At 38.9% G+C, this 26,260-nt stretch overlaps 2 protein-coding genes across 12 annotated transcripts in view; one reads left to right on the top strand and one right to left on the bottom strand.

The window, feature by feature from the left end:
• Positions 1-45: 45 nt before the first annotated feature.
• On the top strand, positions 46-16,663 carry tfg (trafficking from ER to golgi regulator). 2 transcript variants are annotated; one of them, XM_074658810.1, is made up of 8 exons: positions 46-206; positions 2,519-2,732; positions 2,978-3,061; positions 6,367-6,513; positions 8,021-8,182; positions 8,300-8,446; positions 15,233-15,328; positions 15,413-16,663. In XM_074658810.1, exons 2-8 carry the CDS (start codon positions 2,549-2,551, stop codon positions 15,817-15,819), a joined length of 1,227 nt encoding a protein of 408 aa, XP_074514911.1. In that variant the 5' UTR covers positions 46-206; positions 2,519-2,548; the 3' UTR covers positions 15,820-16,663. The 2 variants fall into 2 exon arrangements, with proteins under 2 accessions (XP_074514911.1, XP_074514910.1); XM_074658809.1 differs by having other exon boundaries at positions 8,015-8,182.
• Positions 16,664-18,063: 1,400 nt separating this feature from the next.
• The window catches only part of abi3bpa (ABI family, member 3 (NESH) binding protein a), a 35,449-nt gene continuing 27,252 nt past the window's right edge, over positions 18,064-26,260 (bottom strand). For 9 of the 10 annotated variants that reach the window (XM_074658802.1, XM_074658807.1, XM_074658808.1 and 6 more), the window contains 6 exons: positions 25,850-25,955; positions 24,863-24,942; positions 24,239-24,268; positions 23,939-24,097; positions 19,279-19,401; positions 18,064-19,193 (listed from right to left, as the gene is read on the bottom strand). In XM_074658802.1, coding sequence (XP_074514903.1) covers positions 19,078-19,193; positions 19,279-19,401; positions 23,939-24,097; positions 24,239-24,268; positions 24,863-24,942; positions 25,850-25,955 — 614 coding nt within the window. In that variant the 3' untranslated portion in view covers positions 18,064-19,077. The remainder of the gene's footprint in view (positions 19,194-19,278; positions 19,402-23,938; positions 24,098-24,238; positions 24,269-24,862; positions 24,943-25,849; positions 25,956-26,260) is intronic. The other variant, XR_012597114.1, reaches the window with a different exon arrangement.

Raw genomic sequence — 26,260 nt, 5'->3', positions numbered from 1 at the left:
AAGGTGAGTTAGCAGTCACAACGCACTTTGTCCCAGCTGGTCTGCGCATGCGCAGAATGAATGCCACGTCCTGGTTGACGTTGACAGTCTGAGCAGACACTTCCTGATGCTCACCACCGGCTCTAGCTAGGCTAAGCTAACACAGTTCATTTTCACGGTTTGGGGGAAACCTGTGAAACACAGCGGGGTCAAGTCGTCTGAATCAGGTAACAATACACTCTGCTGCTCGTTGTCCAGGTGTATAATGACTCAGTTTAACCGCACAGCAGCTCACATCCTCTCTCTTGTTGTTTGGGTGGTGTGTTAGCTAAGTGGTAAGCATGCTAGCTCGCAGCTAATGTTAGCTACAGATTGCTATACAGTGAAATTGAGGCAAGCTATTTGACTCCCAAATCATGGGATTATATAATGTGAGATTAACTATATCATTGCTTTTCTAGCTTCGCGTTCCTAGTTTACATTGTCAGCAGTGATGACAGGGCCTAGCTAACGTTAGCACTCCCTAGCTAGCTGTTTATGGGCCACTGACAGATGACTCTGCGAATGAGCGTCTCTTACAATCAGCCTCAGCTAAGCCCTCAGTGACATGTTACATGTGTAATGTTGTACCAAACGGTTCAGTAACACTTTGTGTGGTCGATCTCGGTAGAAATGAGTTTGTTGTTATCCCCCATTTGGTATTACTGTATGCTAAACGTTAGCTACCACACAATCCCTAGCATCTAGCCAATTATTCATCTGGCTGCTAGGACAGTCAGTCAAAGCCGGAGCATTTCTGGAATTAAATTCACAGTTTGTTTGTTGTCCAGCCAGCATCAGTCATCCAACAGCTGACTACATTAATTTATCTTGAAGCTAATTGAACTTAATGTATGGAAGTTGCAGTTACACAGCAGATTTAGGATTGCATACCAAACAAAATATGTGAGTTTCAACATTATATTTATCTAAAAGATCCACTAAACACAATTAAAAGCTTTGATTACCTTATCAACCTGGTTGATAGTTTGGGTCAATGTCTGTAGTATCTTAGAGTTGTCCTTGCCACCTCACAAGGTGATGTTTGACCCTTAGACTCTGCAGTTCAAGTGAAACTGTGTCATGCTGTTACTGCATAGGCATAGTCTTTGTTGTTATCCCCTTTTGACATTACTGTATGCTAAATGTTAGTTACCACACAATCCATAGCATCTAGCCAATTATTCATCTGGCTGCTAGGACAGTCAGTCAAAGCCGGAGCATTTCTGGAATTAAATTCACAGTTTGTTTGTTGTCCAGCCAGCAGGTATCAGTCATAGTTAATCTAACAGCTGACTACACACGACAATCTGTTGAAGTCAAACAAGTCAAATTTATTTCTATAGCACATTTAAAACAACATGAGCTGATCAAAGTGCTTTACAGACATAGGCAGAATAAAAACAGGTCAACAGAGCAGACAACAAAATCTGACACATCCACAGACAGAGACCAAGATTAAATCCATGAGTAAAAGACTGTTATAATGAGCATTATAAAAGGCCAATTAGTAATCACAATTCAAGTACATTCAAAAGCCAAAGAAAAGAGGTGGGTCTTGAGATGTGCTTTGAAAGACTCTGTAGAGGGAGCAGATCTGATGTGGACAACATTATATTTTTTATAAAAGATCCACTAAATATAGTTGAAAGCTTTGATTACCTTATCAACCTGGTTGATAGTTTGGGTCAATGTCTGTAGTATCTTAGAGTTGTCCTTGCCACCTCACAAGGTGATGTTTGACCCTTAGACTCTGCAGTTCAAGTGAAACTGTGTCATGCTGTTACTGCATAGGCATAGTCTTGATTGGATTAGATTATAATGCATATAAACGGACTTCAGAAAACACATCAGTGCCATGCAGGGAGATAGCCTCATTGTGAAAGATCAAGGGAGACTAATTAATCAAATTCTGAATATTAAGAAGCTTCTCTCTCTTGATTTGTAATTGTCAAAGGGCCTTTAAGGAAGACAATAAGGCTTAGTTACAATACAGAGAAGCTGCTAATCTTAACATAATCCCATTGTCCTTGTTAATGTAACAACCACATTTTAATCATAAATAATGCAATCAAGCTTCCCCTGACCTGGTAACCTACTTATAGAGACACAGTGTGTTATCTAAGGCCTCAATTTGACTATAATGATAAATATATTTTGATGTGATTTTATTTATTGCCTGAAGACATTATATTTTATTCCCAAAGATGGTTGTGTATATAATTAAGTAAATAATTGAGAACTCTCAATACTGAATGGAGTGATTGTCATGATTTTGCTGTTAATGCCAGAAGTTATTTGTGACCTCCTTGACAATTTTACAACTTTTCTTCTTTAAAAATCAACATATGATCAAATGTAGTCCTGTTCAGCTGTTGCTAATTTGTTATACTCAAATAGGCCCTAATTAGCATTGAAAAAGAGAGAAGGAAAGCCAGAACAACAGGTTTCTTGTTTAGTTGGTTGTTTTTTAAACTACCTCTCCTCTGATCCTGTTAAGTGGTGGGAGCAGAAGAGGTCGGACGGCACCATGAACGGCCAGCTGGACCTGAGCGGGAAGCTGATCATCAAAGCCCAGTTGGGCGACGACATCAGACGCATCCCGATCCATAATGAAGACATTACTTATGATGAGCTAGTGCTGATGATGCAGCGTGTCTTCAGGGGAAAGCTGCAGAGTAATGACGAGGTTGCCATCAAATACAAGGATGAAGGTGAGTCAGGATATGGGCCACTTGTCTAAATTGATCTCACGGGTAAAAGTGTGAATGTTGACAATAAGTTTCATGTCTCAGGCCAGCTAATTTATTATAAACTAGTATAAAGTTTGTGATACTGATACTAATAACTTGAACATGCAATTTCAATGTTTTTTTTGTATCCTAACATATATACATTTATTGGTATAGATAATCTCTATTACAGTGAATCATTTGGTCTCTCTTTTACCTTTGTCTAGATGATGACCTCATCACCATCTTTGACAGCTCTGACCTCTCCTTCGCCATCCAGTGCAGTAGAATACTCAAACTGACTTTGTTTGGTAAGATATTGAATACATTTCCTCTCTGTTGCCCCTTCATACATTTTGCCTCGAGGAATCCAAACTTCAAACCTGTAGATTTCTTAAATCATGTGATAGCTTCATCATGATAAACTGTAGACCAAGATGTTTCACATCAGCTGTTACAGCAACCAGTCACTGGAGGGCAGTCCAGTTAATGTTTCACACAACAAACCTCAGCTCTTCTCTGTGTGAATGAAAGTTGTCAACACTCCCTTATGACTAATTTGGGGAGGAATTTCTGTGTGTCTCTTAGCGCTGGTTCAGCAAACAAACAAAGTGACAGGCAGTAGATGGATGTTTTCACAAAAGCCTTCTGTGCCAGTTATACTAGTTCCTTATCTTAATCTTAAATATGCACCAGCCCAGCTACATCCACAGTCATTCAGTATGCCATAGAAGAATTAATGACATTTCAGAAGCAACCAGTGAGCCTCACCCTAACATGTCAGATTGAGGCCTGTTTTTGTACTAACAACATGTTGCATAAAGATGTGTTCAATATTCATGTTGTTTTTACCAAAATGACATAGTGTATTTGCAGTTAATTAAGTATTAATCAATTAATACATGACCAAGAGTATGATTTTGATAATTGCTTGAATAGGAATACTAAGGCGAGCCCAGTAACTACATGGCATACAAGAACATGTATATGAAAATGCCCTTTATATAATGGATTACGTTTTTGTAGATTACAGAATTTGTGGGCATTAAAAAGCAAAGGAGGCACACACTAAGTTAATGGGAAAGAATATAATTCCACTTTTTCATCCATCCATCCATCAGCTATACCCGCTTATCCTTTGAAGGGTCACAGGGGGCTGGAGCTGATCCCAGCTGACATTGAATTGTACTGATCAGACATGCCATCTGGGACAGTTTTCTTTCAATCAAATCTTTTCAATACATGCCCATATAAGCCATATACCCCACATGATTTGAATCTGTAAATGTCAAAACACAACTTGATGTTTTTTACTGATTATGTCTCCTGGCAGACCATTTCTACATTACATGTGTTTTTGTTAACATTCATGAATTATTCTATTTCTTGTAAATGGTATTCATTTAAAGGCAAGACGATGTCCCAGTATTTGGCTGTTGGATAGTCTAAGTTGTGTTCCTTCCTGTCAGGAAATAATAAAAGTTTACCAGTATGGGAATATATGCTTAAATATAAGTACATTTTTAAGATATTGAATCTACAGAATATTACTATCAGCTGTGAAAGAAACCCCAAACCATAGCACACAATGGATGTGCATCTTACAAATTTAATAATCTAAATTTGAAACTCAAAATGGCTCAAACCAGTAATGACAACATGATGTTGTTTCCTGCGCTCTGCTCCAAGTTGGTCTGTTCTCCTGATGCCACTATTAATAGCCAGAGAGCTTTAAGATTTTTCTTTTTCTCGCTTCCTCCGAATCAAGTCCGAGTACTGGCTCGTCATTACATGTCGTGACTTCACATGAAACAGAAATTCTCGGACATGTGTCGAGATTCAAAACAAGCGCTGTTAGCTGGAATTTCGTGTCAACTCGAGTTTCAGCACAATGCCTCATGACCCTGTGCCTCTCTGTTCGGCATTATCTACTCTCAAACAGAGAAACTTGTGTGAGAAAGGAATGTCCGGCGATCTCCATCCTCGCGTTCATTCTGTTGCGATGGAAATTTCCCTCCTTTGTCAATTTGTAGTGAAAAATAAGGGTTGAAGTGGTCACAACTCCAGCAACACTTGTAGTGTAAAGAACAACTTTATTTTGAGACCGTGTTCCAGCTTGTGGCCTTCTTCAGGGTTGTGAAAATAAGGGTTGAAAGAAGAGGTCACATAGGGTCAAAGATTGTGAAGACTTTTGTCCTGTGTTTCCTGCAGATTGACCATGTAATATTGCACCTATTTGTTTGATAGTTTTTATTTTATTTTATTAAGAAGGCACGAAAAAAACAGCAACCCTTTTGCTTAGCATTCCTCAGCTCCATTGTTAGCTGGTGATAATGAAACTCTCAGTCCCTCTATCAGCCTGGCTGCTATTGTGAATGGCTTTGTGGATTCAACCATGTGATACAGTATATGATCTCGGTAATCCCAGGTATTCAGAGTGTGGAGCCAACAGCATTAGGACAGGTCATCATTCATAATGTACAAATACTTAATGTAAAATTAACAGCTTTTCCAGACCAATGAACTGCAGAATTATGAGTATCCACTGTGTTTATTTTACATTAGTAGATTTGACTGTATAATACTGTTTGTGCTGATGACCCTACTATACATTTTGACTATGCACTTAAAGCTGCAGTGGGTAGAATTGGAGCATATATGATTTTTAAAAAAAAGTTATTTTTATAAAACGGTCACTATATCCTGACAGTAGTGCATGAGACAGGTAATCCTCAAAAAATCATGTGCCTCTGTGTCCTCCAGTGTCAGAGCAGCTGTCAATCACTCGCAAACTCCGATCAAACCATCAAACTAGGCAGCGCTGATCAAATATGAATCAATATTCTGTTACCGTAATGCCTATTTCTTGCCTCAAATGTTTTCAGAAACATTTTGTAGTGTACTGTTTAGCTGTAAAATGAGAAAGTTTGTGACCCGGCTGCCATGTTGAGATCAGTTGATGAAATACCAAGCACCGCCCAACACTTGAATTACAATATGCTGAAAGGTTATTATGGAATTTTTGCCCAATGATGACAAATCATAATTTACCAGTGAAACATTTTCATTCTAACAGGGAGAACAACACAGTCTGTTTATATAACCAACAACCTCAGTGTAAAGTTCACATGCAGCTCTTTGGTAGCAGTATATGTCATATGTATGCTGTTAGTCCTCAACAAACACCTATTTTCATGCCCCTTTTGGTTTGGTTTACCATCAGCTGGGCTGTTGACACACTTCTGTACAGTCTGACCCAGATATTACGAGGAGCTCATGGCTATAACTCAGATCTAGACCAGGATCTATGTCAACGAGCAGTTCAAGACAACATTACCCCAAGTGGGAAATGATTGTGATGAACGAGTTCCAGATTCAGTAATGTACAAACATGCCCCATTAATAAAGATATGAACTAGGGGATTGTTGTCTTATGTAAAAGTGATCAGGAGTGAAGTTCTTTCCATCACCCTCCTTGAGGTCTAATACAAAAATAGAGTCGACTGTGCAGAGATGGCGAAATGTTTGACTTCTTCAATCTCATTCCCCAAACAAATGACACGTTTTTGCTTACTTTGCTCACTTGTGCCTTCTCTCTTCATATCTCTATCTGCAGTCAATGGTCAGCCGCGGCCTTTGGAGTCTAGTCAGGTGAAATACCTGCGCAGGGAGCTCATTGAGCTCAGGAATAAAGTCAACAATCTCCTGGATAGCCTGGAGCCCCCTATAGAGCCTGGTCTGGCTGCTACAGCACATGAAAGCGGTAAGCGCCCCCCACACACTTGCACACACACACACACACGCACACACACACACGCATGTTGTAGACTGAAGAATTAGGCAATATTAGCTTATATATATCAGTGTATATGTTGGCCGATATGTGACAAGAAATTGCAGTACAGAAATGCCAAACTACATTTGAGGTAATTTAGAAACAGTGTCACAATTCCATAGTTTGTCCACCAGAGAGCACTGACAAGTTGAATTTCCAGCTTTAAAATGACCTACTTAGTATGTAGCTTGGTCACAAATAAACAAATCTAAGGGATCCTTATCAAGATTGTTTCTTTATGTTATACCAATATATTGTTGTCTGATTTTTTACCCTGTCAAATATCTATCTAAATATATATATATATATATATATATAGTATCTGCCTCAAAAATGGAGTCATTTGCAGTTTTTCCTACTGTGCGTTTGTGCACAACTGCTCTTTGAATTGTTGTAACATGAGAACTCAAAATTTTGCCTATTAATGAAAAACACAGACACATACTTGTGCATGAAACTAAGATTTGAAGTTGGAAATCATTTAACAACTCTAACGTGTATATGTATTAAAGACAGGGTAAACTTGTCGGATCCATAAGAAACATTCAACCCTAGTTGGTAATACCATATGTTTACACACACACACACACACAATCCAGGTGGTTTGATTTCTCTTTGGGTTTTGATTTTTAGATCAGTAAACTGTCTGTTAGGTCTCTAAATCCCACTGATGGGGATCATATGGCCTCCTTAACAAATAACACTTGTTCATATTCCACATGCTCACTGCCAAAATCGTAAGATCCCAGAGGGATACTGGTACCAGAGTGAGAGTTTATGAGGGTCAGTCGTTGGAATAATTTAACAACTTGTTTTCATTTGAAGATTTGTCTGGCATTTTACACTACATGTGTAGCGTTGATTATAAACTGCATACATACTGGTTCAGTCCGGTTTGATTGTGGTCATACACACATCTCAAGCAGTAGGTCACCCTTCCCGTGGCATCATAATTGTGACGTTTATGTTAGGAATATGTGCGTTCATATCACAGTATGGTAGTAGGCTGCTGTATTAAAGCTGACTCTGTGCTGCTGTTTGTCATTCTCCATGAGCTGAAGCTTTTTAATTCGGTCCTCTCCTGAAAAGTACATATTCATATGTGATTTGGCTGGAATCAAGGCTTGAAATTAACAGGGGCAATCTGTAGTTTGCAATCCGGCATCATGCTGAGACAAACAGGTGGATTTGTTTCCTAAGTCAAATGCCAGAGTATAATCAGGGTCTTTTATGAGGCATTGGCAGTGTACATTTTTAAAACCCTCAAAAACACTCATCATACATCCAACCATCATACCTCTCTGACCACATGTTTGTATATATATAATATAGTCGGCTCAAACTAGTACAAAGTGTTGCATACATGCATTGCATTATTGCCACATTTTGTCTTTGTCTCTGCTGGTTCTTAAATGTGTCTTGTTTCTAGAATCAGTGGATGGACGTGAAGGCAAAATGATGGCAGCAGACCCCACAGTGAGACAGGCCATTCCAGTCAGCGCAGCCAGCATGTCAGCCTTCGACCCATTAAAAAACCAGGATGAGGTCAGCAAGAATGTCATCTCCGCGTTTGGCCTGAGCGAGGACCAAGCCCCAGGTATTTCACCCTATCCAACTGGTAAAATATATAATTTTTTACTTGTTATTATTTGTTTTGTTTCAGTGTATAGCTGTCATGTAAATAATTCATATCTCTTCTGTGCCATCTAAATAGCTCCTCCAGCGGTCGCACCAGAGGAGCGCTCAGGAACCCCTGACAGCATTGCCTCCTCAACGTCTGCAGCCCCTCAGCCAGTGGCGCCCCCCCAACCACAGGCTCCCTACGCTGGAGTACAGCAGGGTACCCCAGCTGGCATGGATGGTAAGGCACATGCACACACAACTACTGTATCCCTCAAGAAATCCCAAATGCACACGTACCATATTTAATACAGCATAACTGGTGAACACACAAACAGACACATACTCTGAGGCAGGTTTGTGTAATACATTATGGGATAATGTCCTAATGGCCACAGGGAGGTGGTCAGCTGTATGGGTGGTTAAGCAATTTTCTTTTACAGTGGTGCTGTTTTATGGGATGTTTTTCCAACATTACCACCAATGTAGCCTCTTAAAAATGTCAACCCCTGTTGAGCAAGTTTGAATGTGTTAGTATTGGTTCTTGCAGTGAATACTATACAATACAGACAATGCTATATGTAACACTCCAGCACCCAGACAAATATGTTTCTCCCCTCTTAAGTTTTTTTGCCATAATTCACAAGTTGGTCTGGCTAATAATATGTTTTAATGTGCAGATTGGTGTAGAATAAATCAAATCTAATTATCCCAAGAAGGAAATCCATTGATCAGAGGGGCAAAACAATATAAAGAAGCAATAGAAAAATACACAAAGTAAAACAAAAGAGTCAATCCCTAGAAGAAATGGTATCACACGCGTACTGCAGTAAAAAGCTTGAAAATAATTCGACATTTATGACAACATAAAACATATTAAATCATAGACACTCCAAACTGCTGTTTTTATTATTTTTTATTATGTTGTGAGTTCAGTCCTGTCTCGACTGTGGTCATGCACGTACAATACATTCACACAGGCCGGTTATGCAGAACGCCCTTTCCTTTTCTTCATAACTGTGACTAAAGGATTTACTCCAAAAACATGTGCAGCCACTGCCGCAGACAGTCTAGTTCTAGTCTGTGTGAGATGTAATTTCATGCCTCGCTTGACTGTATCCACTCCGAAAACTATTACACATGATTCAAGTGTAATTTAGTATTTCTGTGACAGACTAAGATCAAAGAATGCACCAGACCCTGCTGCACTACCGTTGTTTAGTTAGCTGTGTGGATTAAATTCCACTTACCTTCTTTTTATTTCTCAGTGGATCACAGACGGTATCATGTTCATCCTGCCAGCTAGGTGAAATGTTCATGGAGTGGAAGAATGTTATTTTGATACGAGAATGGCAAACTCAGAGAAACCGAGAAAATGAAAACAAATATTTAAATTAAAGGAACAAATTGAGGATGATAATAGATCAGGTGCATATACAGTATCTTTTTCAACCAGTTTACATTTACTGAAGTTTGCAGTTCACAGATTTACCGTTTACTGCACGTACTTTAAAGGTATAATATGCAGGAGTTTCCTAAAATACAATATATAGACTCATAAAAAAATGATCCCTCTCAATCATCACTTCTGACCCACTAGATACTCTGTATCTACAGAGACCCTTCCCACTGCCTGTATTTTCTCTTCTCTTTTTATTTTGCTGTGTTTGGGACGTTTCTGGGCTTCAGCAAAGAGCGCATGGGCCCCACGTGGGGGTGTAACCCCCAGCCAATAACAATGCGCAGGGTATGCAGCCTGCTCAGGTCGTCAAATGTTGCGCCTTGTCACGCCCCTCGGCATCTGATACCGAGGCACACTTCCCTCTTTAGCTCTGTCAGAAACAAAGCGGCCATATTTGACGGATGAGAACGGAGTGTGTATTTTTATGTGCATGAGCTCCAGTGTTCCCCTTGACCCTCTGTCTCTCCTCTGCATAGCCGCCATGAGACAATCAGAAAATAATGTTTTATTTCTCTGAATCACTGCTTTGTTCTAACTAATGCCGCTCCCTCTCTTCATTCACTCTATAGCTCGCTCAACCATAGCTGCTCTCTCCCTCCTTCGCTCGCTAGTTGAGCCAAGGAGAAGGGCCTAACTTTGAATGCCGTGTGTTAACAAACGGCAACTGAGAAATGTATCATATTATACCTTTGAGCAAATGTTTGTTCCTTGTTTTGGGGAATCAGATCCATTCTGCTGTTGAAGCGGGACGTTTCATTGAATGATAAATGATACTGTGGAATCTTAATCAACACTCTGTAAACAAGAGTATCCATGGATTTAGGGTTTATCTTACTCAGCAGAGCCTTTATCACAGCTCTCCCCTGTGTGCGATCTTTAACACGGATATGCTGGACCCAAACCCAAGTCTTAGATGAAGATAAATGAACAATTGATCACTATTTTGGCAAAAACAAACAACTTATTTGAATTAATTTTCTCAGCACGATACCACTCTGGGAAATGGCCTTCTGTGCCAATCTCGCATGTCTATTTCCTTTTCTCAAAGTACCTCACTTAACATGAGGGAATTCTCTGGCTTGTTTCTCCTGTTGTTGTGAAGAAAGGCCCAGGCAGGTGCAGCCACAGAGGTGAAGCATATCGTATTGTTGACCACATTGTTGTAAGTGGATGGGATTGTTTTCCGAACGAGGAGACCACTGGAGCAAGAGAGATGCACTTTGCGAGAGCTGTAACTTGTTCTCAGAGCGGTCACACTGCTGACTTCCTGACCACACCTGCAACACTGGAGATCAGCACACATGGATATGACTACTTCCATTTAAGTGGTGGTTTGTGGTTTGGTCTTGTTGTTGTTGCAGGCTCTCTCCATAGGGCTCAATAAGAGTTTAGTTGATCCAGATGAAGAATGATTCAGTCACAGGGTTAGCCCACTCAACAACAAGCTGCTCATGGTTCTTTCTGTTCCTTTGAGGACTAGGAGAACACAATAGACCTTCTTTCCTAATGAGTAACTTGTTCTTGCTGATTTGAGGTTTCGTTCTGACTGGGTTTCCACACTTTAATAGATGTGGTGATGCAGGGATGCTATGATGGAGGCATGTTTCTGTGGAATTGTTATTGTATCATACATCAATATCCCCTTTTCAACTAAAGCCCCTGTATGTGAGCAAGCATTAACCCTGCTAAAGCTCAGCAAGCCTTTGTACCAGCTCCAGGGGAACCTTTCTGTTCTAAGTAAAACGATGATTTCCCCACAGATATGAGTAAAGTATTGTTATTATATACATTGGCAGCTCTTGCTAGATACCGTCTTGTGATCTTGTCGCAGGTTGTTAGATACATCTCTAAGCCTAACCTGGCAACAAACAGTTTGTTCATTCCTTACAGTACTTAATTCTTCATCTCTTTTCTTACTTCCAAGGCTACAGATGGTTGGCACTTGGCACACAAAGGCATTAAACGACAACAACCTGCCCAGCCTCCTCTCCCACTCGGCCCTTTTTACTCACATTACCCCCGTCTCTGGCTGTGCAGACTGTTTGTCAGTATGACAGCCTTAAGGCAAATCAGAACAGCCAGTCGATGCACGAGTATTTATAAAAAGTATTGCATGAGAACGGATGCCAACTGAGCATGTGTGGCCTTTTAAAGCTAGCCGTAAGCTCACTTTCAACGCAAGCTAAGGTTACTTGTTACCATAAGAATGCTGCTAACAAGATTCATAAGCAGATGGTAAAGATTTCAAACTGTTGTCTGTCAGATGCTGGTAGACCCTTGGCAATATGTGTGCAAGACAGAAAGAAACTGTAAACACATGTGCATGTGGCAACGGCTCAGACATTTGCATGAGGCTCTTTATCAGATGGGCAGACGAGTGTTTGGTGTGAAATGTTTATTTAAAAATAGGACCTTGCTCTCATGACTCTGTCTTGAGGCATGCTTAGAGGTCAGCAGTGCTGCAGCCAAATGCTTCTTTGTTCCAATGAACATCATTTTTCCCAACTAGGGATTTTTTCTCCTGAAGCATTGCGGCTCTGTCTTCGGTGAGCTAATAGCGGACCTCTTGGCTACGCTGGAGTGAAATGAACTCCCTAGGCCAAAGGGCTCTAACAACCACGCATCCTCCTATCACCCCTCCATAACACTCATGATGGATTACAGGCTAGGGAGAACAGGAGGAGAAGCCAATTCAACACACATGCCTTCTCACACAATAAAGACCAGGGTGTTCATGTCGAAGGTGCTGTCAGTGAGATAACAGATGGTTGCCACATCACTTCAATGCCTGTTAAAAAGACACTAAAGAAGTACACTGTTTCTAGCTAAATATTATGTTGTCAAGTGTCTCCCAGACCAATGCAAAGTGATATGTCTTGCTTTCTGAATGCTGGTTCATTGAGCCTCAGCTCCAAAGTCAATTTCCTTTTCAGGCCAACAATTGTATGTGTATTGTATGAGCTACTTTGAATGTTTTGAATTATTGGACGTGAAAGAGTGTTTCTGAGTGCGTTGAGGTTCTCTGACAGTACATAATTTCATAGGAGTCTCTTTTCAGCTTTGCACACTTTTCAAGAAATATTTAAGCCCTCCCAAAGAGTGGAAAATCAGCACCAGCTTTACCAGCGCTTGAAAAACCAGTGAAGCCTCATTATGCCGTCTCTCTTTGTGCTTTTTATGTGTCGTCACCCTGATTTATATGCCAGGCAGGAGATTTGGGAGTAAAAGTTTGGCCTTAAGGGAGTTGGCCAAGTCTTTGCTTGTCTGCTGAACATTCAGGCATTCAATGGAAAACTTAATGAGAAAATTCAAAATAACAAGGGAAAATAGTTTCCATGTTTTGAAACATAAAAAAGATGTGCAACGGCATCACTGTCAAGCAAGATATTACTGATTACTCATCATGCTATTCAAATGTTGCTAATAAGTGTAACACGATGCCCCAGGCTTCCTTGGATATTCAGAGGCCTTTTTAAAGGGTAACTGGGTATTTTTCAACCTGGACCCTATTTTCGCATGTTTTTGTGTCAAACTGTCTAATAGCTGCAACAATTTCTGAAATTTGTCCAGTATTTTGGGGCGAGTGCTGTAGATGGCAGCTGCTATGTGGTGCTATAGGGGCAAGCTGGCACAGTCATTAACAGCCACTAAAAGTGCTTGTTTTTGCAATGACAGCCTCTGATTGTTATTATAAGTGTCTGACATTATGGAAAGAGTCTCGCTCAAGGACAAGTCTCGTTCTGAAATCTCGCGGGGTGACGTGTAGCCGGAACACAGCAGTGGAATAGTGGAATACATCCATGGTGGAGACGTGAGTGCCAGCCGGGCAGAATATGTTATGATGGATTACAGAAAGCGTAGCTTAGTGTTATCTAGGGGCGCTTTCACAAGCCAACATTTAGTCCGCTGTAATCGAACTCTGGTGTGGTTCGTTTGGGCGGTTGTGAACGCATTAATCGTGCTCTGGTGTGGACCAAAACAACCAGACCGAGACTTTGGACAGCATCAAAATGAACCAGACTGAATGAATAACGAACCAAAAGTATCAATTTAACTACGATTTGGACGAACCAAACGGACTATGGCTTATGAAAGCACCCTAAAAGATTTTCAATGTCATGGCTGAATATTTAGATGATTTCGACAGTGGATGAGGTCTTTGAATTTGATGGCCGTCCGTATTCATTAGAGCCAGAGTATACGAGACTTCTCCTTGAGCAGAACTTGGACACAATAACAGACTAGATCAAGTTAAAGGTAAAAAAAACGTTTTATTTCTCTGTAGGGTCCTTTCCATAATGTTGTCTTGACACTTATGATAGCAATCTGAGCTCGTCAGTGGCAAAAACAAGTACTTTTAGTGAACGTAACGTTACAGTGACACTGCTCACTTGCTCTCGCAGCTTGCTTCGCGGCTGCCGGTTACAGCGTTATCCCTCAATACTGGACCAATTTCAAAAATGATTGTCCCCATTAGTCACTTAGACACAAGAATGTTTTAAAATACCTAAGTTACCCTTTAAGGCACATTATTGAGATGACTCGAGCTAGAGATAATGGTGACCATTCTCCACATGTGCATGTATGCAGTGTGGACTGGTGAAGTCATAGTTAATACAAGTGCATCAGGAAGTCACTGTCTGCAAACATAGATGTGTCTGGTGGTGCAGAGGAGAACTTCTCGCCTGAGTTATGAATGTTTATGTGTCTATGGCATCCCGATAGCGGATACATATGTCAACCTCAGTTTTGAATTATTGCATCCTTTACTTCATGTGTATGTGTGTTTATGTCTACTCGGGCACTTGCATGCTGCTCTGTAGCTTGAAGCCAATTCTTACTGTTATGTCCCATAGAGAGAGATCTGTGGGTACTGGGCTTTTAGCAACAAAGTGGTTGCAGATGTTTTTATTGAGGCAGCTGTGTGTTATTCTGTCCAGACGAACAGGTGTTTCCATGAAGATACAGAGACCTCATTTACACTTACTTACATCATGCATCTTGGATAGGTATCTGATAGCAAAAACAGTTGAGTGTAAATGCAACCAAGAAGCTTTCATGATGAATTTGCCATCTGATTGCATTCTAGCCAGATGTTTAAAAGGTGTAAATGCATCTGTCTCCTCAAGACATATACGTAATCTTTACTCTTACCAACTGTAACTACGTCAGTAAGTGGTCTGTGGATGAGCCCCTACAGGATCTGTTACCTGTCATAATGGCACTAGAGTAGCAGTCAAAAAGCTGCTCCAACTTTTACAAATTGGAAAATCCATGATTCGATTTGACTTTTGATTTTAAGGTCACGATTTGGTTTGATTTCCTTTTTTTTTTCAGCACTGACAGCTATACCATTGTTGACTTTGAAGGTCGTAATCGAAAGCTCATTTTGATCGATTGTTGATTTAGAATAGAAATCGTGACACCCCTACCCTATTGCATCTGGATTTTAACCGGATACAAGATAGTTTAAAGATGTAATGGATAATGGCTCATATTTGTATTAGATATCTTATTTTTTTAGTTCCATCTGTGTACTGATAACGCTTGTCCCTGTCTCTTCAGGTCAGGTGTATCAGCAGTACCAGGCTCCAGGTGGATACCCGCCTCAGCAACCAGGAGCTCCACCTCAGCAGCAGCAGTACGGTATGCAGTACACTGGTAAGAGTAAAAACGGTCAGAAATGAGGTGGCTACCTCTCTTGTGAATTAATTAAAGAGACTCCCTCCCTCTCTCTCTCTGCAGGATACCCCACTCAGCAGCCCGGAGCCCCTCAGCCCGGCCCGCCACAGCCACAGCCGCAGCAGCAGTTTCAAAACTATGCGCCTCCCTCCTCCCAAGCTCCAGCCCCCGGTCCAGCTCCAGCTCCGGGCTTCCAGGGTGGCCAGCAGCAGCCCCATCCGACTCAGGCAGCCCAGCAGTATCCACCAGGAGCCTTCCCTCCCCAAAACTATACCTCCCAGGCCTCCCAGCCTGCCAACTATACCCTGCCGCCCACCTCCCAGCCCGGCGCAGGGTACCAACCCCGCCCAGGATACACCCCTCCTCCAGGCAACACTGTCACCCCTCCACCAGGAGCTGCTAACCCGTACGCCCGTAACCGCCCCCCTTACGGCCAGGGCTACACTCAGCCAGGCCCTGGGTACCGGTAAAAGAGGATAGCGGATGTTACTGATCCTCACACGCAACCCCAAACCCCCTCCCCTATGTGTGGCTCCAACTGTTTGGAGTGGATGCAGGAAACATGGTTTACGGCTCTACATCCCCACCTTACAAATATCAAGTCCAAATATGAAAACAAGCAACCCCACCCCAGTCTGATGGTTAGTGTTTGTATGCTGTCTCTCCAACACACCACTCTGCTCTGGCCCTGGTGTCTATTCCTTGTGTTATTTTCCCCCTCTTCTCCTGTCACCACCACCACTGTCTGCTCTTCCCTCTTGTATCTGTAAAAAACGTAATCAGTCTGTATGCACACGTCTGGGAGACCGAAACAGGCTGTTGCACAAACTGTTCTTTTCATGGTAACGCTTCATTTTGAGAGTGAGATCAGCATCCACATTCTGCATTTTGTTGTCATACATACTGATGACAAACATCTCAACCGGTTGTGTTGAGTTAACTACATATAGATACATTTATAAGGCACTATCTAAATGAAAAGTTACCCTTTTGTCGTTTGTTTTTGTCCGTCTGTTTTGATTTTGATCAATTTCACCACCATGTCGGTATTAATGATGTGTCAATGAAACTGCCCCATGTTGGGAACACTAGCTAAGTGATGGCTTATGGGAGGTGTAGATCCCAGCGTCATGAAGAAGGCTTCTTTTGTTTAGCTAATTATATCATCTTCAGTAAAGCTTGCTATTCCTCTCTTTCTCTTTATCTTATCACTGGTTTTTACTAATAAATCAAATTCCACCCTCAAGTGAGATTAGTTGTTAATGTATAAACTGTAACATTTTTTTCTTGAGCATAATAAATGATTGAGACCCAGTTAGAGGCCTTTTTTTATCTTTTTGTTTGGATATTGTGTTGCTCTTGGCCCGCACGCTGTCTTGCCGTCTTTCTCTTGACACTCTCTCTCACTTTGTGGTTTCTGAGTTCATGTCTCTGTTAAGTTTGGCTTCTCTCTTCCTCTTCTCCACCCAGATTTGGAAAACTGTAGTAATGCTGGTATTCCTATTTAGTTTTTCCTGCCTGTGGGTTGTGATTGGCTGGGATATGTGGCATGGGAGTATGTGGTTGGTATATTTCATGTCAAATTGTCTCGCTGAGTGAGAGGAATTGAGCGCACAGGGTGTATTAGAGAAGATAATTTAGAGAAGTGTGTTTAGCATTGCTCTTCACCTAGTCTGTGCCAAACCGAAATCCCTCTCTTTAGATGCAATTAGCTATATTGAAACAGTTGGCACAATGTTAGGAATTTATTGAACTGGTTAGCTAATGTCTACCTCTGGAGTTGAATTCCGTATTACATGCTTCATTCTTGCACATTTCATCCAATTCAGATCAGAATTTAAGCACAAAAACAATGCCAGTGACTATGCATCATCCTTTAAAGGAACAGTTTGACACTTTGGGAAATACACTTATCCTGTTATCTGTCTTTCAGAGAGATTGATACTCTTATGTCTGTATGCAAAGTATGAGGCCCCAAGAGAACTAGGCGGGGTTATGTATCGACCAGTAACTTCCTGGAGTCCCCACTGGTTGCCTAACAAGTGTTGTGTCATTTGCGAACGATTCGTTCAAAAGAACAAATTTTTTTGGGTGAACAAACTGAACTGAATCACTTCCAGAAACGATCTGTTCATTTCTCAGTTCAGTTGAGCTCTCATTCAGTTACAAGCAAACATGCAGTGACTCACCAAGTGAGTGATTCAAGTCATTAGCTTGCAAACGGTATCTTTATCCAACTAAATTCTCCATTCTCATTTCACTAGTTAGTGAGCTGAAATGAACATTCAGCTGTGTTTCAGTTCAGTGAGTGGGACTACGTGCAGTTGGAGCTCCGGTTAAGCACTGAACGATTCAGATCTTTTTACTGTACGGATTCTAGCGATTCAGTACACTGAAAAGAACTGCTTTGCCCATCACTAACAGTGGCAACTGGACCTGATTATTGAATAGTTTGGCACATAACCCCCCCCCCCCAAAAACGGCGAATTGTCATTTTTTTGTTTTGTACACTTGTTGTACGGATTACACAAACAAGATATATGTTAATTAGTTTCCAGTAGTTGTGCTAAGCTAAGTTAGCCAGCTGCTAATAGTAACTTCAAAAAGTGTACATCGATCGTCTCATCTGACTCGGCAAGAAAGCGAATAACCGAGATTTCCCAAAATGTCTAACTTGACAGACTGCATTGAAGTCAGATGGAAATGAATATCAGTAAATATAAAAACAAGATTTATTGCCGAAAACATACATGGTGCATCAGAAAACAACTGCAGTCATGACAGATGTGGGAAAAAAACCTGACAATTTCTCTACGATGATTTAAAGCTTTATGTACAATTTCTCGTAAGTTTGAACACAAAAACATAAATTATGTCATTACTTATAGTATATTATTTCCACATTGAAGCTTGGTTTATTTATACATTTTTATATATATCTTATTCTTTTATAAAATACAGGACAAGACTGCACTAACATTAGAAATACATAAATCTTTCCAAGAGCCCCCATAGATCAACAATTTGGCTAATAAGCTGTTTTATCTCTTACCTGAAATGTATCAAACTATATGATCCCTGGTATACATACTATATTTCACACCATATACATATATAAACAAAAGTTTAATACTGTGCAAACTGCAACTGCTAATAATCCCTTAGGGCCAGCAGAAGGTCAATTCTGCATGTCTGTGTGTACTTGTATTTTACATAGTCCAAATGTACAATGAAAGTATGATTGCCACATTTTTGTATTCAAATAACGCAATGCGTGTGCTCCTTGACATGCAAGTATTGGGAACAATTTTTACTTTCTCATCTCAAAAAACCCGAGCACACACAGAATATTCAATAACAATTCCCTTTGATAAATAATATCATACAAGTTATTACACTTTGGGAGCCAGCTTCCCAACATTTTCTCTGTAATGACTTTATATTCAACATTTTGGTTCACTCAAAGTCCTGCATTCCTTAGTTGAATGCGTTTTTTGATAAATAGAAAAATAAGGACCATTGTTACAAATGCACTCAATAGAGTTTTGTGACACAATAGTCCTGTACTGGTTCATACCTGGGAAAGAAGGCCGAGTTCAAACAGACAGACCCATCTACAGTGTCCATGGTAGCATTAAAGAAAGGCCCATCTCCCTTGAGGCCTAGTCAGACGTCTTCTTCTTCCTCCCCATCAAGGAAGTCATCCTTTCTGGATAGCCCTGTCGGTTTTACCACTTCCCAGGTATGGGTGTGCCACACTCATACCAGCCTACATAAGTAACATGTGACCTCCCTCCAATCTCTCCAAAGTGGACAGGTTCCTGTCTCAAGGCTCTATAAAACCCTGGTATAATACAAAGACACAGAGGAGAGTATAAGAGTTTAGATAATTAAACGATTGGTTTCATCGCTATGGCTAAGCAAAATACCTGGCCTGCTTGGTAGCTGGTCAGCAAACATCTGTGTGCCGGTACGTCCATCCAGAAAGGAGTCCACAAATTGACAGTGGTCCTCACCATAACCCGTCTGATCTCCAAGGTTGTAAAACTTCCCTATAGAAAGGACAGAGAAAGTTAAATCTGACCACTTAATCTTCAATTTGAGAGTGGTCAGAAAATGGTCAATGTGTTTTTTTCTTCAGGAAACTTAGGAAGCTTTAAAATGATTACATGACTCCTGGTATAGTATGTCATAAAAATAAAATAGCGCAGTATGCCATAAAAAAATGTCATAGTATAATATGTCATTAAAAAAAATGTCATTAAAAATGTCATAGTGTAGTATGTCATTAAAAAAAAATGTCATTAAAAATGTCATAGTGTAGTATGCAATGAAAAAAAATAAAAAATAGTATACCATTGAAAAAGTCAGTATTGTACATCATGTCTTTTTATTCTTTCGACATACTATACTATGACTTATTTTCGACAAACTATACTATGACTTTTTTTATTTTTCGACATACTATACTATGACTTAAATTATTTTTTTACATATTATACTGTGACTTTTTTGCACAAACTATACTATGACTTTATTTCAACATACTATACTATGATTTTTTAATTTTTTCAACTTAGTATACTATGATTTTTTTTTTTTTTTTCGACATAATATACTATGACGTTTTTGGGCATACTATACTATGCCTTTTTTTCAACATACTATACTATGACTTTGTTTAAATTTTTTTTACATACTGTACTATGACCTTTTTTCGACATTGTATTGTGGCTATTTTTTGCCAGTATAGTATGTAAAAAAAAATTGTCAAAAAAATTAAAAACAGTCATAGTTTAGTATGTCAAAAAAAGTCGCACTATAGTATTTCGAAAAAACAAAAAAAAGTCATAGTATAGTTTGTCAATTTTTTTTTTAAAAAGTCATAGTAAAAAAAGGATTATAGTATGTGGAAAAAAGCCATAGTCTAAATAAAGTCCTACTGTAGTATGTCGAAAAAACTAAAAGATGTCATAGTACAGTATGTAGAAAAAAAGTCACAGTATAGTATGTCGAAAAATTTAAAATTCAGAGCATAGTATCTCGAAATAATTAAAAAGTCATAGAATAGTATATCTCGAAAAAAAAGTCATAGTATAGTATGTCGAAAAAAGTCCCAGTATAGTATGTTGACAAATCTTAAAAAGTCATAGTATAGTGTGACGAAAAAAAACAAATTCATAGTATAGTATGTCAAAAAAATAAGAAAGTCATAGTAAAGTATGTTGAAAACAAATCATAGTATAGTACATTGAAAAAATAAAAAATGTTATAGTACAGTAAGTTGAAAAAAAGTCAGTGTATTATGTCGAAAAAATAAAAAAGTCATAGTATAGAATTTCTACATTTTTTGAAAAAGTCATAGTTTGACGAAATAAGTCATGGTATTGTATGTCGAAAAAATTAGTCATATTATAGTATGTCGAAAAAACAAAGAAAAGTCATAGTATAGTATGTTGAAGAAACTAAAAAAAGCCATAGTTTAGTATGTCGAAAAAAAATTCATGGTATAGTATGTTGAAAAAAAAAGTTATAGTATAGTTATTCGAAAAAAGGTCATAGTACAGTATGACGAAATAATTCATAGTATTGTATGTTGAAAAATAAGTCATATTATAGTGGGTCGAAAAGTTTTTAAAAAAAAGAAATAAAAAAAAGTCACAGTATAATATTTCGAAAAAATTCATAGTAAAGTATATGGAAAAAAAGTGTCACAGTATAGTATGTTGAAAAAAAAAATGTCATAGTATAGTATGTTGAAGAAATTTTTAAAAAGCCATAGTATAGTATGTCGAAAAAAATTCATGGTATAGTATGTCAAAAAAATAAAAAAAATGTTATAATATAGTACGTCTTAAAAATAATAAAATGTCATAGTATATTACATCGAAAAAAAAAAAACGTCATAGTATAGTATGTCTTAAAAAAGTCATATATAGTATGTTGAAAGAAAGTCATTGAATAGTATGTTGAAAAATTAAAGTCATAGTATAGTGTGATGAAAAATATGTAAAGAAATCATACTATAGTGTGACGGAAAAAAATCATACTATAGTATGTCGAAAAAAATTCATGGTATAGTATGTCAAAAAAACAAAGAAAAGTCATCGTATAGTATGTTGAAGAAATTTAAAAAAATTTAAAAAAATAAAGTAATAGTATAGTATCTTGAAAAAATAAAAAAAAGTTGAAGTATAGTATTTCGAAAAAAAAGTCATAGTATAGCATGTCAATTTTTCTAAAAAGTCTTAGTATAGTTTGTCAAAAAAAAAGTCATAGTATTGTATGTAGAAAAAAATTAAAAAGTGATAGTATAGTGAGTCAAAAAAACTAAAAAGTCATGGTATAGTATGTCGAAAATAATTCATAGTATAGTATGTCCAGAAAATTTTAAAAAGTCATATTGTATTTCGAAAAAAAAGTCAATATTGTATGTCGAAAAAAAAAAATCATAAAACAATCATAGTATTGTATGTCGAAAAAATAGCCTTTGTATAGAATGTCCAAAAAAAAGCATGGTATAGTATGTCAAAAAAAAAGTCATGGTATGATATTTTGAAAAAAGAATAAAAAGAGTCATACTTTACTATGACTTTTTTATGACCTATTTTAATATGACTTTTCATAAAATTTTTCTTCATACCAAACTATAAAGTCTTTTTATGACATTTTTCAACAGAAAGGACTTTTTTATGACATAAAAAAAATAACATAGTACACAAAAATGTCATAAAACATTGTAGTATAGTATGGCACAAAAAATTTCATAAAATAGTATGCCACAAAAAGTCGTAAAAGAAAAAAGTCTGTATTATGCCATAAAGAATTTCATAAATTGTCATAATAAAATATCAAAGTATGTCACAAAAAATTTCATAATATAGCATGTCACAAAAAGTAATTGCATAGTATGCCATCAAAATGTCATCAAAAATTTCATAGTATAGCATGTCATAAAAATGTCACTAAAAGTGTCATAGTATAGCATTTCATGAAAACATTTCATTAAAAATATCATATTATAGTATTTGAGGAATGACAACCTGTAGAAAGCTACTGGTTGCATGGCAACAAGTAACACCTCACGAGTGTCGCAGTTATTATATTACATTCTGTCAGCAATTCAAGTGCTTTTAGCTAAAGTTATTAATTCGGAAAAAATTTTGTTTAATGTGTGCACTTTTCCTGTGCGGCACTCAATCATATGCTGGCTCCTTGAATTGGCCCTCAGTCATCAAAACTTTGAGCACCCCTAGTATACAGAATTGGGGGGGGTTGTGCACACAGCTGTTAAATGACTTATTTTCTGAGATATCGGTTGTATTTTTTATATAATTTTCAAGGTTTCATTTAACATTTATTGCCTGTTTTATTGGACCCATTTCAAGGTGCATCACTTATGTTTGGCCTTTTTTTATTTTTTGATCCACAGTTCCTTTTGATGACTGATCATGATCACTGGTTTCCAGTTTACTTACTGTTCCTGTCAGTGTTGCTGCTTAATCGTTTCAGTACATCAAACCCCTCCACTCCCGAGATAGACTGACTGCATATTTTATTTTTTGCATATACATTGTTTTTAATTTAGTAGCTAGGCAAGCACCTGAGCAAATGTCCTCTTGGAATATGCGTTAATACTGTTTAGGCAGTTAATTTTTCATATAACATCTGGGGATTCAAGATCTCCAAATTTAACACTGACATAACTGCAAATGCATTAATGGAGAGGCAGTTAACCCTGAACCACCCAACCTTTTTTGGGGTTCTACGCAAACCATTTTCTCTCCGGTTTGAGGCCTATTTTCACCCCTAACAATAATGAAAAATATGCATTGTTATCCAACTAAAACAATGAAGTTCCCACAGAGCTGACATTCTGGCGATGTGATGTTTGATCAGTAATTTGCTGGTGTCCCCTGGGGGCCCTAAGCATCTGGTTAGTTTTTGGAGATCCTCGACCACAGCCCCAGATCAGAGGCAAATCAGCATCGGCTCGGCGCTCGCAAATTGGCGCTCGAGCACTATGTGTGAACTGTGCAAAGACACGAGGCTAGACGCTCGCCGGTGCCTCGCAGACACATTCCAGATTTCTAGCAGACTAACTATCTGGACCTGTCGTGGAGCTACAGCCATTTAGAGCGTGAGACACGGGTTGAAGGGAAACCTGGAGGAGGGGTCGCCTGCAGCTGTGTGTGCTATGTGTTGCATTTGCAACACGGACCAAAGTTGTTGTTGCACCTTGGGTGTTAGATGTTGGCATGAATGAACATAACACGGTAACTGATCTACATAGGGGAAGCAGTGAAGACGTGTTGAAACAGGCTATTATGTGAACACGTGTCAGCAACAACATCAATAAGTTCAACTACACTTGTGTCACTTTTTGCATGTGTTATTGTGACAAAGTTTGGAGATCAGACATACTCATCAGGGATTCCTCCTGGTGAAAGATCTTGTCGTGTGTCATGTAGTTTGAAAACCACAACGACTTAAAGACTCCCAATTACAAGACAGCAAGTTGTACAGCTATCTGACAACTTTGAAAGTCGAGTAGTGTGAACATGGCTTTATATTTCAGTCTGTAATTACCAGTGAGAGAGTCGCTCAGGTAGATCTTGTATCTCAGGGAGTTGCAGAGCTGGATGCCCACAAACTTTCGGTACCAAGTTCTCTTCACATACATCTTTCCATTGCATTCAGAGTACTCATCGGATTTAAATGGGAACTGAGTCCAGATGGCATCTTTGCCTGTGAAGAAATCATTTGAAGCAAAGGCTTTAATATACAGTTTGTTATCTGTATGAGGTTAAACCAGTGACGGTTAAACATATTATAAAGCTTAATTTTGCTGGAGAAACACTGATCAGAAGAGCAAAAGATGATATTCACCTGAAACATGTTCGCTCACTCGTGGATCCGCTGCAAACGTGAGAGAAAGTTGAATAACGTCATCAAAGCAACTAAGAATTAACACACAGTCATAAGACATCTTGAATCATTGTGCTAGACAAACCCAGACTTGTATCAGAGCCCACTTGGCATAGTATTTACAATATTCAGCCCCAAAAAGGCTGGGCTTTGATTGCACAAGGGCAGGAGGCCAATTAAGCAAAGCTTTCCTCTCTCAGTGTTGTCACTGCAAGTTTAAAAACACAACTCAGGCCTGCACTTCAGCTGCTTTATGGTTGGTGCAAATTTAGTTTTGTCCAGAGCTCTCCGGTCCAGGTGGATGATATGCCTCTGTTAGAAATGAGCCTCGAAGGACAACTGGTGAGCTGACAAGACCCTTGAGTCTTAATCAGTCAGACCCCAGTGCCATGTTGAAATCATTAGACTAACAACTGCTTAATAGCCCACCTTCTGAGATTCAAAGCAATGTGAATCACTGCCTGATAATTAGCAATATATACAGTGGCATTAAACATGCAACTAACTCAGAGCAAAACACATCAGGGATTATCAGGAATTTCCTCTAGTATGACTTTGGAGGATTATATGGTTTGTAAAACTTGCCTGATTCTGTGCTAAAAGACACAGGATCACTGGAGGCTCCTGATCCCAGCTCATTCTTTGGTGTTACTGTGAATTCATAACTGAAATAAAATAGACAAAAAAAAAGAAAGAAATAAAAGGCATAATCCAAACTTTGAGGAGTTTTCAATCTAAATTCCTCCCAACCTCCAGAACTGGGACGCATATTATTTTCATGCCTTTGACAGCTAAGAATGGGTCACACACACACATATACACACGCACACTCACACACAGAGCTGATGCTTTTTCCATGTGTTGCATTCAGATGTCCTGGCAACAGTTGGGCCAGCAAACCCAGCCCAGCGGAGGGTTCTGGTGAGTTTTGAGACTGCACATGCTGAGATCTAATTTAAAAACTCAGTAAACCTCTCCACCCAGATTTCCTCAGCTTTTGTGTCACTTTGGCCATTTGCAAAACTAAACATAATTCACGGCATCTTTAAAAGTAGCCCACTAATAGCCTTTCAGTGCTATCTAATACTCCTCTTGATGAGATCTACAATGAACCTTCAAGCATATAGCTCTGACAACCTGAAGAATGCTTTTATTGTCCATAAAAGTTTGAAACCTGTGTTGTTTGCAGCCATGTTTACTTTAGTCTGCTTCACTGCCTTTGCTGACATGTTACTGCTGCCTATTGATCAGTGGAATAGTGCGATACCATTGGCAGGAATATGTATCACGTCACCCGCATGCACATGCACGTCCGTACTCCTGCATGGGATAAACAAAACAGAGGAACCACTTATAGACGAGTTGTTCCATAGCGCTACTGAAAGGTCAAAAACTCCACAGGGAACCTTTAAGCAAAAGGTTTATGTGCAACCTTATGGTGATGTAAACCCGGTGGTTGTTCCCAAACTATACAAGAGTACCAACTAGAGGATTAAAAGAAAGAAATGTTAAGGTAGCGTATTCCAGTTTTTATATTACATGATCTATCTGACTAATGTCTGAGACACATACCTGCTATTTGGGCTGAGATTCTCCACGGCTGTGTGTGTCTGGTTGGTTATCAGTATGGAAACCTCGTCTCCATTTGGCCCTTTGGTGGTGGATACCACTTCATACTCTGGCGAAAGAAGCAGGAATATCATGTGAGAGCTTGAGGCAGGATATGAGGTTTGGGGGTTGAGGTATGACATTGAAAGGCCTCTGAAGCATCCAAACATGATCATGTTACCACTTTCTAATAATGGTTAAAAAACGGGTTGTTAGCTTAAATCATTATAGATTTACTTTATAGATCAGTAAATTTGCAAGTAAACAAGTCGTTAATAATTTGGATTCAATGTTGGCACCTTTCCAGAAAATAAATGGTCAAATGGCACATTGGATGGGTCTTCTTGATTAATTAAAAAGGATAGATAAAAAAAA

Source organism: Sebastes fasciatus, chromosome 14, assembly GCF_043250625.1.
Source record: "Sebastes fasciatus isolate fSebFas1 chromosome 14, fSebFas1.pri, whole genome shotgun sequence".
NCBI classification, from domain to species: Eukaryota; Metazoa; Chordata; class Actinopteri; order Perciformes; family Sebastidae; genus Sebastes; species Sebastes fasciatus.
The sequence above is the reverse complement of the archived record's forward strand: the minus strand, read 5'-3'. Positions and strand labels throughout refer to the sequence as shown.